The 13,188-nt window shown below is 39.9% G+C and overlaps 2 protein-coding genes across 5 annotated transcripts in view; both read right to left on the bottom strand.

Moving 5' to 3' along the window:
- Window positions 1–8,509, bottom strand: part of LOC116362160 (uncharacterized) — a 40,834-nt gene extending 32,325 nt beyond the window's left edge. The window contains exons 1-6 of one of the 4 annotated variants that reach the window (XM_031816453.1): window positions 8,159–8,509; window positions 7,830–7,884; window positions 7,093–7,357; window positions 6,691–6,874; window positions 3,931–4,099; window positions 2,253–2,318 (exon numbers count right to left, since the gene is read on the bottom strand). In XM_031816453.1, the coding sequence (XP_031672313.1) occupies window positions 2,253–2,318; window positions 3,931–4,099; window positions 6,691–6,874; window positions 7,093–7,357; window positions 7,830–7,881 (736 nt within the window). In that variant the 5' untranslated portion in view covers window positions 7,882–7,884; window positions 8,159–8,509. Of the gene's footprint in view, window positions 1–2,252; window positions 2,319–3,930; window positions 4,100–6,690; window positions 6,875–7,092; window positions 7,358–7,829; window positions 7,885–8,158 lie in introns of those variants that run through there. The other 3 variants (XM_031816450.1, XM_031816452.1, XM_031816454.1) reach the window with 3 other exon arrangements.
- A 2,708-nt stretch (window positions 8,510–11,217) lies between these two features.
- On the bottom strand, window positions 11,218–12,762 carry LOC109882721 (uncharacterized protein C17orf98). Its single transcript, XM_031816457.1, has 2 exons — window positions 12,425–12,762; window positions 11,218–11,428 (listed from the first exon to the last, which is right to left on the bottom strand). Exons 1-2 carry the CDS (start codon window positions 12,750–12,752, stop codon window positions 11,271–11,273), a joined length of 486 nt encoding a protein of 161 aa, XP_031672317.1. The 5' UTR covers window positions 12,753–12,762; the 3' UTR covers window positions 11,218–11,270.
- Window positions 12,763–13,188: the final 426 nt, after the last annotated feature.

The following is a 13,188-nucleotide window of genomic DNA, read 5'->3' as shown; positions in this document are numbered from 1 at the left end:
CCATTCCTCCTTGCAAAACAGCTCGAGCTCAGTGAGGTTGGATGGAGAGCATTTGTAAACAGCAGTTTTCAGTTCTTTCCACAGATTCTCGATTGGAATCAGGTCTGGACTTTGACTTGGCCATTCTACACCTGGATATGTTTATTTTTGAACCATTCCATTGTAGATTTTGCTTTATGTTTTGGATCATTGTCTTGATGGAAGACAAATCTCTGTCCCAGTCTCAGGTCTTTTGCAGACTCCATCAGGTTTTCTTCCAGAATGGTCCTGTATTTGGCTCCACCCATCTTCCCATTAATTTTAACCATCTTCCCTGTCCCTGCTGAAGAAAAGCAGGCCCAAACCATGATGCTGCCACCACCATGTTTGACAGTGGGGATGGTCTGTTCAGGGTGATGAGCTGTGTTGCTTTTACGCCAAACATAACGTTTTGCATTGTTGCCAAAAAGTTCAATTTTGGTTTCATCTGACCAGAGCACCTTCTTCCACATGTTTGGTGTGTCTCCCAGGTGGCTTGTGGCAAACTTTAAACAACACTTTTTATGGATATCTTTAAGAAATGGCTTTCTTCTTGCCACTCTTCCATAAAGGCCAGATTTGTGCAATATACGACTGATTGTTGTCCTATGGACAGAGTCTCCCACCTCAGCTGTAGATCTTTGCAGTTCATCCAGAGTGATCATGGGCCTCTTGGCTGCATCTCTGATCAGTCTTCTCCTTGTATGAGCTGAAAGTTTAGAGGGACGGCCAGGTCTTGGTAGATTTGCAGTGGTCTGATACTCCTTCCATTTCAATATTATCGCTTGCACAGTGCTCCTTGGGATGTTTAAAGCTTGGGAAATCTTTTTGTATCCAAATCTGGCTTTAAACTTCTTCACAACAGTATCTCGGACCTGCCTGGTGTGTTCCTTGTTCTTCATGATGCTCTCTGCGCTTTTAACGGACCTCTGAGACTATCACAGTGCAGGTGCATTTATACGGAGACTTGAATACACACAGGTGGATTGTATTTATCATCATTAGTCATTTAGGTCAACATTGGATCATTCAGAGATCCTCACTGAACTTCTGGAGAGAGTTTGCTGCACTGAAAGTAAAGGGGCTGAATAATTTTGCACGCCCAATTTTTCAGTTTTTGACTTGTTAAAAAAGTTTGAAATATCCAATAAATCTCGTTCCACTTCATGATTGTGTCCCACTTGTTGTTGATTCTTCACAAAAAAATACAGTTTTATATCTTTATGTTTGAAGCCTGAAATGTGGCAAAAGGTCGCAAAGTTCAAGGGGGCCGAATACTTTCGCAAGGCACTGTACTAAATTGTTTGACTACAGAGGTAGCAAAACTGTACTTCAAATCTATGATACTCCCCCACTTAACATACTGCTTGACTAGTTGGGCCCAAGCTTGCTGTACAACATTAAAACCTATTCAGTCTGTCTACAAACAGGCTCTCAAAGTGCTTATCTTTCCTTCCAGTTCTCTGCTGCCCATGACTGGAATGAATTGCAAAAGTCCCTGAAGCTGGAGACTCACATCTCCTTCACTAGCTTTAAGCACCAGCTGTCAGAGCAGCTCACAGATCACTGCACCTGTACATAGCCCATCTGTAAACAGCCCATCTATCTACCTACCTCATCCCCATACTGGTATTTATTTATTTGGCTCCTTTGCATCCCAGTATCTCTACTTGCACATTCATCTTCTGCACATCTACCATTCCAGTGTTTAATTGCTATATTGTAATTACTTCGCCACCATGGCCTATTTATTTCCTTAACTTACCTCATTTGCACTCACTGTATATAGACTTTTTGTTTTCTTTTGTTCTACTGTATTATTGACTGTATGTTTTGTTTATTCCATGTGTAACTCTGTGTTGTTGTATGTGTCGAATTGCTATGCTTTATCTTGGCCAGAATCACAGTTGCAAATGAGAACTTGTTCTCAACTAGCCTACCTGGTTAAATAAAGGTGAAATAAAATAAATAAATATAATATTTGTTTTCGCAAACATCCTTTCTGAATTTAAAAGTAATCCTCGAAGTAATCATCTAGTTTTTCAAAAGTATCTGTAATCTGATTACAAAAAAACACACAAAAAAATTGCTGGTAGAGTAATAGATTTCAGTTACAATTTTTTGTAATCTCTTCCATGTAATCTGTTACTCCCCAACCCTGCACACACATTCACACACACGTGACAGTAAAGACATTAATTGACACCCATACAGATAGGTAGAGAGGAACTCACCCATATCTACTTCAATAACCTCCCCATCCCGAGGTTCGATGATCTTTGGCATAACCGGGGAACTTCCTGTACAATACAATAATATCACTGTAGTCAAAACTCGAATATCACTGTATTCAAAACTCAAATATCACTGTATTCATCACTGTAGTCAAAACTCAAATATCACTGTATTCATCACTGTAGTCAAAACTCAAATATCACTGTATTCATCACTGTAGTCAAAACTCAAATATCACTGTATTCATCACTGTAGTCAAAACTCAAATATCACTGTATTCATCACTGTAGTCAAAACTCAAATATCACTGTATTCATCACTGTAGTCAAAACTCAAATATCACTGTATTCATCACTGTAGTCAAAACTCAAATATCACTGTAGTCAAAACTCAAATATCACTGTATTCATCACTGTATTCAAAACTCAAATATCACTGTATTCATCACTGTAGTCAAAACTCAAATATCACTGTATTCATCACTGTAGTCAAAACTCAAATATCACTGTATTCATCACTGTAGTCAAAACTCAAATATCACTGTATTCATCACTGTAGTCAAAACTCAAATATCACTGTATTCATCACTGTAGTCAAAACTCAAATATCACTGTATTCAAAACTCAGAACTCAAAAACAGAAATATCACTGTAGCTGAAACAGAAGTATCACTGTAGCTGAAACAGAAATATCACTGTAGCTGAAACAGAAATATCACTGTAGCTGAAACAGAAATATCACTGTAGCTGAAACAGAAATATCACTGTAGCTGAAACAGAAATATCACTGTACCTAATACCAAATATCACTGTAGCTGAAACAGAAATATCACTGTAGCTGAAACAGAAATATCACTGTAGCTGAAACAGAAATATCACTGTACCTAATACCAAATATCACTGTAGCTGAAACAGAAATATCACTGTAGCTGAAACAGAAATATCACTGTAGCTGAAACAGAAATATCACTGTAGCTGAAACAGAAATATCACTCTACCTAATACCAAATATCACTGTACCTAATACCAAATATCACTGTAGCTGAAACAGAAATATCACTGTACCTAATACCAAATATCACTGTAGCTGAAACAGAAATATCACTGTACCTAATACCAAATATCACTGTACCTAATACCAAATATCACTGTAGCTGAAACAGAAATATCACTGTACCTAATACCAAATATCACTGTAGCTGAAACAGAAATATCACTGTACCTAATACCAAATATCACTGTAGCTGAAACAGAAATATTAATGTAGCTGAAACATAAACATGAATGTAGTTAAAAGGAAACTCTTTCTATGAATAGTTTTGAACAGAATAAAGCATCAATATGGACATAAGTTACAGATCCTTGTTCTTGCATTGACTTTAGCCTTCCCCTGTAACCCAGGTTCAGATCCACCAAACATGAAATACATCTTAATTGACAAATACATTTCAAGGTATCTTTGCAAAAGGTCAGAAGCTCCAAAACCATACAGCAGGATTGGGGTCAATTCCATTTCAATTCCAGTCGATTCAGGAAGTACACTGAAATTCTAATTCTCTTCAATTCTTTTCAATTAATAAATATTTCAAAATTGGAATTGGATTTACTTTCTGAATTTGACTGAAATGTAAAAATGTATCCCAACCCTGATATCCACTAATGTCCAGTAACTTCTTACCTTCTTTAACTGTCCGCTCCATCGTTCTGGACAAGGTAAACACCTGTCCATCATGGAGCTTTGAGTTGTATGTGTAGTATGAAGTGCAGGTATAGTAACCATTGTCACTTTCAGAAGCACTCGTCAGGTATCCATCGCCAAAGTCAGAGCGTAACTCTGTGTCACAGTTCTACAATGCATTAATCAAGACACAGGTAATACACAGGTAATACACAGGTAATACACAGGTAATACACAGACAATAACAGGTAATAACAGGTAATATCAGTTAAGACACATATAATACACAGGTAATAACAGGTAATATCAGGTAAGACACATAATACACAGGCAATAACAGGTAATAACAGGTAATAACAGGCAATACCAGGCAATAACAGGTAATAACAGGTAATAACAGGCAATAACAGGCAATAACAGGTAATAACAGGTAATAACAGGCAATACCAGGCAATAACAGGTAATAACAGGTAATAACAGGCAATAACAGGCAATAACAGGCAATAAGAGGCAATATCAGGTAAGACACATAATACACAGGCAATAACAGGCAATAACAGGCAATAAACAGACAATATCAGTTAAGACACATATAATATACAGGTAATAACCAGGCAATAAACATACAATAACAGGTAAGACACATAATACACAGGCAATAACAGGTAATAAACAGGTAATAACAGGTAATAACAGGTAATAACAGGCAATAACAGGTAAGACACAGATAATACACAGGCAATAACAGGTAAGACACAGATAATACACAGGCAATAACAGGTAAGACACAGATAATACACAGGCAATAACAGGTAAGACACAGATAATACACAGGCAATAACAGGTAAGACACAGATAATACACAGGCAATAACAGGTAAGACACAGATAATACACAGGCAATAACAGGTAATAACAAGCAATACCGGGTAATAACAGGTAATAAACAGGTAATAACAGGTAATAACAAGCAATAACTGGTAATAACAAGCAATACCAGGTAATAACAGGTAATAAACAGGCAATAACAGGTAATAACAGGTAATAAACAGGTAATAAACAGGCAAACAGGTAATAAACAGGTAATAAACAGGCAATAACTGGCAATAACTGGCAATAAACAGGCAATATCAGTTAAGACACATATAATATACAGGTAATAACCAGGCAATAAACATACAATAACAGGTAAGACACAGATAATACACAGGCAATAACAGGTAATAAACAGGTAATAACAGGTAATAACAGGTAATAACAAGCAATAACTGGTAATAACAAGCAATACCAGGTAATAACAGGTAATAAACAGGTAATAACAGGTAATAAACAGGCAATAACAGGTAATAACAGGTAATAACAGGTAAGACACAGATAATACACAGGCAATACCAGGTAATAACAGGTAATAACAGGTAATAACAGGTAATAAACAGGCAATAACAGGTAATAAACAGGTAATAAACAGGTAATAAACAGGTAATAAACAGGTAATATACAGGTAATAAACAGGTAATAAACAGGCAAGACACATATTACACAGGGAGTTTTTTCTAGCCACCGTGCTTCTACATTTGCATTGCTTGCTGCTTGGGGTTTTAGACTCGGTTTCTGTATAAACACTTTGTCACATCTGCTGATGTAAAAAGAACTTTATAAATAAATGTGATTAATAAACAGGTAATCACCTGGTAATCACCCGGTAATCACCCAGGAATCACCTGCTAATCACCTGCTAAACACCTGGTAATCAACCGGTAATCAACTGGTAATCACCTGGTAATCACCTGGTAATCAACTGGTAATCAACTGGTAATCACCCGGTAATCACCCGGTAATCACATGGTAATCAACTGGTAATCACCCGGTAATCACCTGGTAATCAACTGGTAATCACCTGGTAATCACTTCAAATCAAATCAAATCAAATCAAATGTATTTATATAGCCCTTCGTACATCAGCTGATATCTCAAAGTGCTGTACAGAAACCCAGCCTAAAACCCCAAACAGCAAGCAATGCAGGTGTAGAAGCACGGTGGCTAGGAAAAACTCCCTAGAAAGGCCAAAACCTAGGAAGAAACCTAGAGAGGAACCAGGCTATGTGGGGTGGCCAGTCCTCTTCTGGCTGTGCCGGGTGGAGATTATAACAGAACATGGCCACGATGTTCAAATGTTCATAAATGACCAGCATGTTCGAATAATAAGAAGGCAGAACACCTGGTAATCAACTCGTAATCAACTGGTAGTCACCTGGTAATCACCTGGTAATCAACTGGTAATCAACTGGTAATCACCTGGTAATCAACTGGTAATAAACAGGTAATACAAAGCCAGTGTCTATTGATGCTAATCACAAAACAGAGAGTTGTGAGAGTTTTGCTGCACCATCCATGACTGGTGAACTAAAATGTTGATGCTGGTCCCTATGCTAGCTAGGACACCCACTCAGGCCAGGGGAAAAACATCATATAACAGGGAAATACCCTGTGGCTTTTGGTCTCGTGGAAAAAAACGACAACAGACTATTCAATAGCACCTTGCCAACGGCTAGAGGGAAAACGCACCTCTTCAAGCACATGTAATGACGCATGTTTTTAGTTTTAGCCAAAGGCAAGTAAGAAGAACTAGTGGAAACTCAACATCAGTGGATATTTACTACTACTTTGTCATCTACTGGGGGAGGGGAGGGGGAGGGGAGGGGAGGGGAGGGGAGGGGAGGGGAGGGGGAGGGGGGGGGGTAAAGAAAAGAAGAGGTCATACCTTGTACCACGTATAATTATGTTTTGTGAAGTTTTGTGGGACGCTGTCTGACGTGCAGGTTAACTTTTCACAGGACTGTCTCAGATAGCACGTGGCTTGATACACATTCATATCTATGTAACACTGGCCAGAGAACACTGTGATGTTAAACCACACTGTTCTCAGGGGCTGGCCACTGGCGTTGCTGAAACAGTCCAGAGAGAGAGATATGACCATTAATCAACCAATCAATCAATCAATCAATCACATCATCAACCATTCAATCAGTCAATGAATCAACGCATCAACAGAATGACGCATAAAATACATCAGAGGGAAGGAGAAAACAATTAAAGAACAAAAGTATGATTGATAAAATGGACAATAAAAGGCCAACTAGATTTGTAAGAGACAGACACTTACAGTAGTGAGCAGGAGTAGGACCCCTGTTGGTTGGGAGAGACCCTCAGGATGACGAGAGTGTCTTCAGACATCCACACCGCAGGCTCCTGAAGCTCCCCAGGCCCAGAGTGGTTGCTCCATGCCAGGGTCAGGTTCCCCTCCCTGTGCCCTGCCATGGTGGTGCACAGTCCGCACTTTAGCACTGCCATCTCTCCCTCCCGGACACCAACAGACTTATGTGAAGATGGAGGAGAGTCACATAACGCACAGCCTCCTCTGAACAGCTCTGTGGGAAGAACATCCAAGAGACCGTCTCAGTGGAGGACGGAGGGCACCTTATTCCCTGTATAGTGCACTACTTTAGACCAGGGTCCATGGCACCCTATTCCCTATATATAGTGCACTACTTTTGACCAGGGTCCATGGCACCCTATTCCCTATATAGTGCACTACTTTTGACCAGGGTCCATGGCACCCTATTCCCTATATAGTGCACTACTTTAGATCAGGGCTCCCCGTTGGACTATGGTCAAGAGTAGTGCACTATGTAGGTAGCCTAAATGTACTGTACAAATATTTTATGTGGTACAAATAAACATTTGACACCAACATTAAAATTGCTATGGGGGTGCTCAATAGTACAACAATTAGTGATGAAAGGTTTGTTGTATGAATGGTCTTTTTGGTTGGTTTCTAGAGCAGGATACTCATCATGTGTTACTTATAATACATGATGTGACCTGCTCATTCTAACAGACCTTTGGTTGCAGAGAGTACGAGGAACATAAACAGTGGGGTCATCTTCATCATGTTCTTAATTCACACACACACAGACAGACAAACACACAGACAAAACACACAGAGAGAGAGAAAGTCAGTTGGTGAAAAGCCCCCAGATCCGCAAGTCTTAAAAAATATATTGAAAAAAATTACAGAAACTTAAGCGAACATTTCATGAAAGTTAAATTATAAACAGGTACTACCAGATCAGCAATATTGTATTATGTTATAGCAAGCTGCATGACTATAGATAGAATAAGAATAACCTACAATACAATAACATTCAGTAAAGGAATTAATAACTTACTCAGCTGTGAGTGTGGAGGTCAATTCCAAGATTATATTGTGTATTTTCGCAGACCATTAACAGAAACTGAGGTAATGCTTTCTGTTCTAGGCTACTTCCCTTTAAACTTTAGAATAGCAGTTTCGTTCTCGGTATGAACTGGAATTTCGATTTTAATATATTATATTTCACATGACTCCTCCTATAATCTATAGTCAAATGGACCGAGTGAATAAAGCTCGTGACTCCGTTTAGTGGCCTAGTTGCATGCTATCTATCCACTGATGAAGACAAAGTGAAACTTAGTGATTCTAGTGCCATTGCAGGTGCTAATATAAAGACTTGACAAGGCGTTGCGCAATACTTGTGGTTTGCCAGAAATCCTGGTGTATCTAGGATATTGGCGCCACCTTCTTTCTGTGTGTGAGGAGAGCAGATCGCGACACTAGCTAGGTGTTACGTCTAATTGGCGACAGATTTTCATGATAATATTGAACAAATCCGGATAAAGAAAATATGCGCACTTCCCCACCAGTGGTGTTTCCACTAAACTGACTTGTTTAGGATAAAAATCTGCATATGATGACGTAGTGCACACAAAATGTTGTTTTTCCTTCAAATGTGCAGGTACCGAATAAAATCTAGAGTTCAATGTGTTTGCATCGCATTTACAACTCTACCAACAGTTTCGCCAAAACTTGCATAAAATAGCAAATGCGCTTACTCCGTTCTTGGCACAAGCGCTCTAGTCAACAGTTTGCAGATAAAGTGCGGGTAGGCTGTGCAGGCAGGCTGGTGAGTCTATATGAGATCATTATGATTAAGACATGAGTATTGTTATTTGTCAAACAGCAGTCGAGGATCGATCATCATGTTTTGTTAAGACTTCAGTGCAGTTCTGGACATTATCATCATAGTCTGCAGCTGAAAACGTGTATTTGTTATGGCATAACATCCTATCGTGGATCGAGTCACCTTTAATTAGCGGAATAAAGAAAATACCCATAAAAATGCATACTTTTTAAACTAGAGATACTGAATGAGAATTACCCCACCAGTGGTGTTTCCTCCAACATGACGTTTTCATGTATCTAATAAAAATCTAAAGTTCAATGTGTTTCCATCCCATTTTCAACTCAATATATTGTTTTGTCACAAACACTGGAGTTAAATAGCATTCAGTATGCGCATACTCTGGGCTTGGCCCGTGCACTCTAGCCAACAGCTCGGGCTGGCTAGGCAGGTAGGCTACATGATGAGATTGTTGTGGATAAAAGCAAGAATATTTGTATTTGTCAAACGGAAACCAAACTGAATCAGACCCTGTGAAATGAATCGTAATTGATTTCATCTGTAGCCTAATAAACTGCGTGCTTTCTCTACTACGTCATAATGGGAGGACAACACAAGTCATAGTTGACACCATTTACTTTAATATGATGGTTATTATATCAATATTGGCTCATAAAAGTGTTTCCATAACATTTCTCGCATAATTAATTTTACTGACAGGAAAAGATCCCACCTTGTCTAGCATTTGTTTTTGTGGACATTTGGAAAGTTTACAAAAAAAATCTGTTTCCATCAGGTCTGTATTTTTTTTAAATGTAGTCTACTTAAGTCTCATAAAAAGTTTGGATGGAAACCTGGTTAGTGATAGTAAACTAATACAATAGGTTACCAAAAGTATGTGGACACCTGCTCATTCCAAAATCATGGGCATTTGCTGCTATAACTGCCTCCATTCTAATGGGAAGGCTTTCCACTAGATGTTGGAACACTGCTGCGGGGACTTGCTTCCATTCAGCCACAATAGCATTACTGAGGACGGGCACTGGTGTTGGGTGATTAGGACTGGCTCACAGTCAGCATTCCTATTCATCTCAAAAGTGGTCAATGGGGTTGAGGTCAGGGCTCTGTGCAGGCCAGTCAAGTTCTTCCACACCGATCTCGAAAAAACCATTTCTGTATGGACCTCGCTTTGTGCATGGGGGCATTGCCATGCTGAAACAGGAAAGGGCCTTCCCCAAACTGTTGCCACAAAGATGGAAGCACATCCATTATTCCTCTCTGTATATATAGTGTACATCAATGGTGCTACCTGAAATCCATTGTCTGTGACAGTAGGCTATAGCAGTCTGTGACAGTAGGCTATAGCAGTCTGTGACAGTAGGCTATAGCAGTCTGTGACAGTAGGCTATAGCAGTCTGTGACAGTAGGCTATAGCAGTCTGTGACAGTAGGCTATAGCAGTCTGTGACAGTAGGCTATAGCAGTCTGTGACAGTAGGCTATAGCAGTCTGTGAACAGTAGGCTATAGCAGTCTGTGACAGTAGGCTATAGCAGTCTGTAACAGTAGGCTATAGCAGTCTGTGACAGTAGGCTATAGCAGTCTGTGACAGTAGGCTATAGCAGTCTGTGACAGTAGGCTATAGCAGTCTGTGACAGTAGGCTATAGCAGTCTGTGACGGTAGGCTATAGCAGTCTATAACAGTAGGCTATAGCAGTCTGTGACAGTAGGCTATAGCAGTCTGTGACAGTAGGTTATAGCAGTCTGTGACAGTAGGCTATAGCAGTCTGTGACAGTAGGCTATAGCAGTCTGTGACAGTAGGCTATAGCAGTCTGTGACAGTAGTCTATAGCAGTCTGTGACAGTAGGCTATACCAGTCTGTGACAGTAGGCTATAGCAGTCTGTGACAGTAGGCTATAGCAGTCTGTGACAGTAGGCTATAGCAGTCTGTGACAGTAGGCTATAGCAGTCTGTGACAGTAGGCTATAGCAGTCTGTGACAGTAGGCTATAGCAGTCTGTGACAGTAGTCTATAGCAGTCTGTGACAGGAGGCTATAGCAGTCTGTGACAGTAGGCTATAGCAGTCTGTGACAGTAGACTATAGCAGTCTGTGACAGTAGGCTATAGCAGTCTGTGACAGTAGGCTATAGCAGTCTGTGACAGTAGGCTATAGCAGTCTGTGAACAGAATATTGCTATTGTTATATTATCACCCCAGCGTTAAGCAGAGATAAACAGGCATAAATAATGACTCATCAAGTTATAGGGTTTACATTCTCTGGACACATTTATTGTCGCTCATTGGAACTTCATAATGATGATGATACCTTTTCGGCCGTTGTACTCAATGGAGTTGGAACGTGGTCACCTCTCCGAAGCTGGATGGGTTCCGCCGGAGGTTAGGCGTGTTGCGCCGAAACCCAAACTGCCCGTTGTAGCCTATCAGCGGCTTGATGTCCGACATGAGACCACTGTGGTTGCTCACCTGCTCTCGGGAGTGACCTGTCCGGTGCAGAGACAAGATACCAGTGACTCTGAGCAAAGATGATGATGATGTAAAACCGATATAGATGATGAATCCCATGTAGACCTACTGATGTAACACCTGTATAGATGATGAATCCCATGTAGACCTACTGATGTAAAACCTGTATAGATGATGAATCCCATGTAGACCTACTGATGTAAAACCTGTATAGATGATGAATCCCATGTAGACCTACTGATGTAAAACCTGTATAGATGATGAACCCCATGTAGACCTACTGCTAAATAAAAGTAGCTTGATTTATTGAATAGAATAGAAAGGCATGTCAGCAGGGTATAGAATAGCTTCTTCAGAATATAACTGTAGCCTATTCTTCAGTCTCCTCCAAACTGTTTGTCACTTCACATAGCCTATAGGCCTATCTCCCCCATCCTTAATTCGATAGGTCAAAGCAATGGCATGCCTTGATTATTTCCACCTGGTGGCCAGAGAAGCCACCACCTGTAAAAAAAGTAGCTGTGGATAAGAGTCAGCTAAATGACCAAATTATACCATTTATATGTCAACTTATTTCTCTGATTCTGTGGACCTAATTTGATGTCAAACAGGACATATTATGAATCCCGTTTAATGCAAATAAATAAATACATAAATAATAGAATAGAACAGCCTATATAATAGAATAGAATATCCTAGAATAGAATAGAACAGCCTATATAATAGAATAGAATATCCTAGAATAGAATAGAACAGCCTATATAATAGAATAGAATATCCTAGAATAGAATAGAACAGCCTATATAATATAATAGAATATCCTAGAATAGAATAGAACAGCCTATATAATATAATAGAATATCCTAGAATAGAATAGAACAGCCTATATAATAGAATAGAATATCCTAGAATAGAATAGAACAGCCTATATAATAGAATAGAATATCCTAGAATAGAATAGAACAGCCTATATAATAGAATAGAATATCCTAGAATAGAATAGAACAGCCTACCTGCTCCGGAAGTGTTCCTCAGGTCTAGGGACTTTTGGGCAGCGGCGCTCTTCAGTTCCTTGTTCTCGGTCTTCTGCGGGACCCTCCGCACCGACGGGGTGGTCTTCTGTGGGACTCTCTGCACCGACGGGGTGGTCTTCTTTGGGACCCTCTGTACCGATGGGGTGGTCGTGTAGCGCGCAGCGTGGGGGTCATTGCGTGCGTCGTACCCGGGGAGCACCGACCAGAGCCGGGGGCGCATGTGTTCATACCCGAGCGCAACCGAACTGACAGCGATGCAGTCGAGCACGAACTTCTGCTCGCGCTTCTCAGGCCCAGAGTGATTCATTTTAGGCAATGCAACTCTGAAATGAAAAAATATATAAAATCAGTCCACATTCAATATATACAAATTAGGCACAGAGCCTTTTAAAATTAGACTTGGCTACTAAAATTAAATCATTTAAAAAGCGGGTCAGATTCGGGCCTGTGCAGTTTTTTAAAGTTGTTTTTATTTCACCTTTATTTAACCAGGTAGGCTAGTTGAGAACAAGTTCTCATTTGCAACTGTGACCTTGCCAAGATAAAGTCTAGCAATTCGACACATACACCAACACAGAGTTACACATTACACAGCAGTGTGTGTTATTATACTTATGACCCAAATTCCAAAAATGTATGGAGGGACATGAATAGCCAAAAACACTCACATGAACAATCACAGCAAAAGCCAGTAAAATCAACACTCACTCCCCGGTCAGTTGTGCACCTGCCAATGTGCTCGT

Source organism: Oncorhynchus kisutch, unplaced genomic scaffold (genome assembly GCF_002021735.2).
Source record: "Oncorhynchus kisutch isolate 150728-3 unplaced genomic scaffold, Okis_V2 scaffold800, whole genome shotgun sequence".
NCBI lineage: Eukaryota > Metazoa > Chordata > Actinopteri > Salmoniformes > Salmonidae > Oncorhynchus > Oncorhynchus kisutch.
This window is presented reverse-complemented; position numbering and strand designations above follow the sequence as displayed.

Excerpts from the sequence above, each read along its gene's own strand:
- LOC109882721 (XM_031816457.1), bottom strand. The coding sequence starts at position 12,752 with ATGAATCACTCTGGGCCTGAGAAGCGCGAGCAGAAGTTCGTGCTCGAC. Across the intron at positions 11,429-12,424 it reads GAGGAACACTTCCGGAGCAG|GTCACTCCCGAGAGCAGGTG; the intron begins GTAGGCTGTTCT and ends TGCACCGGACAG.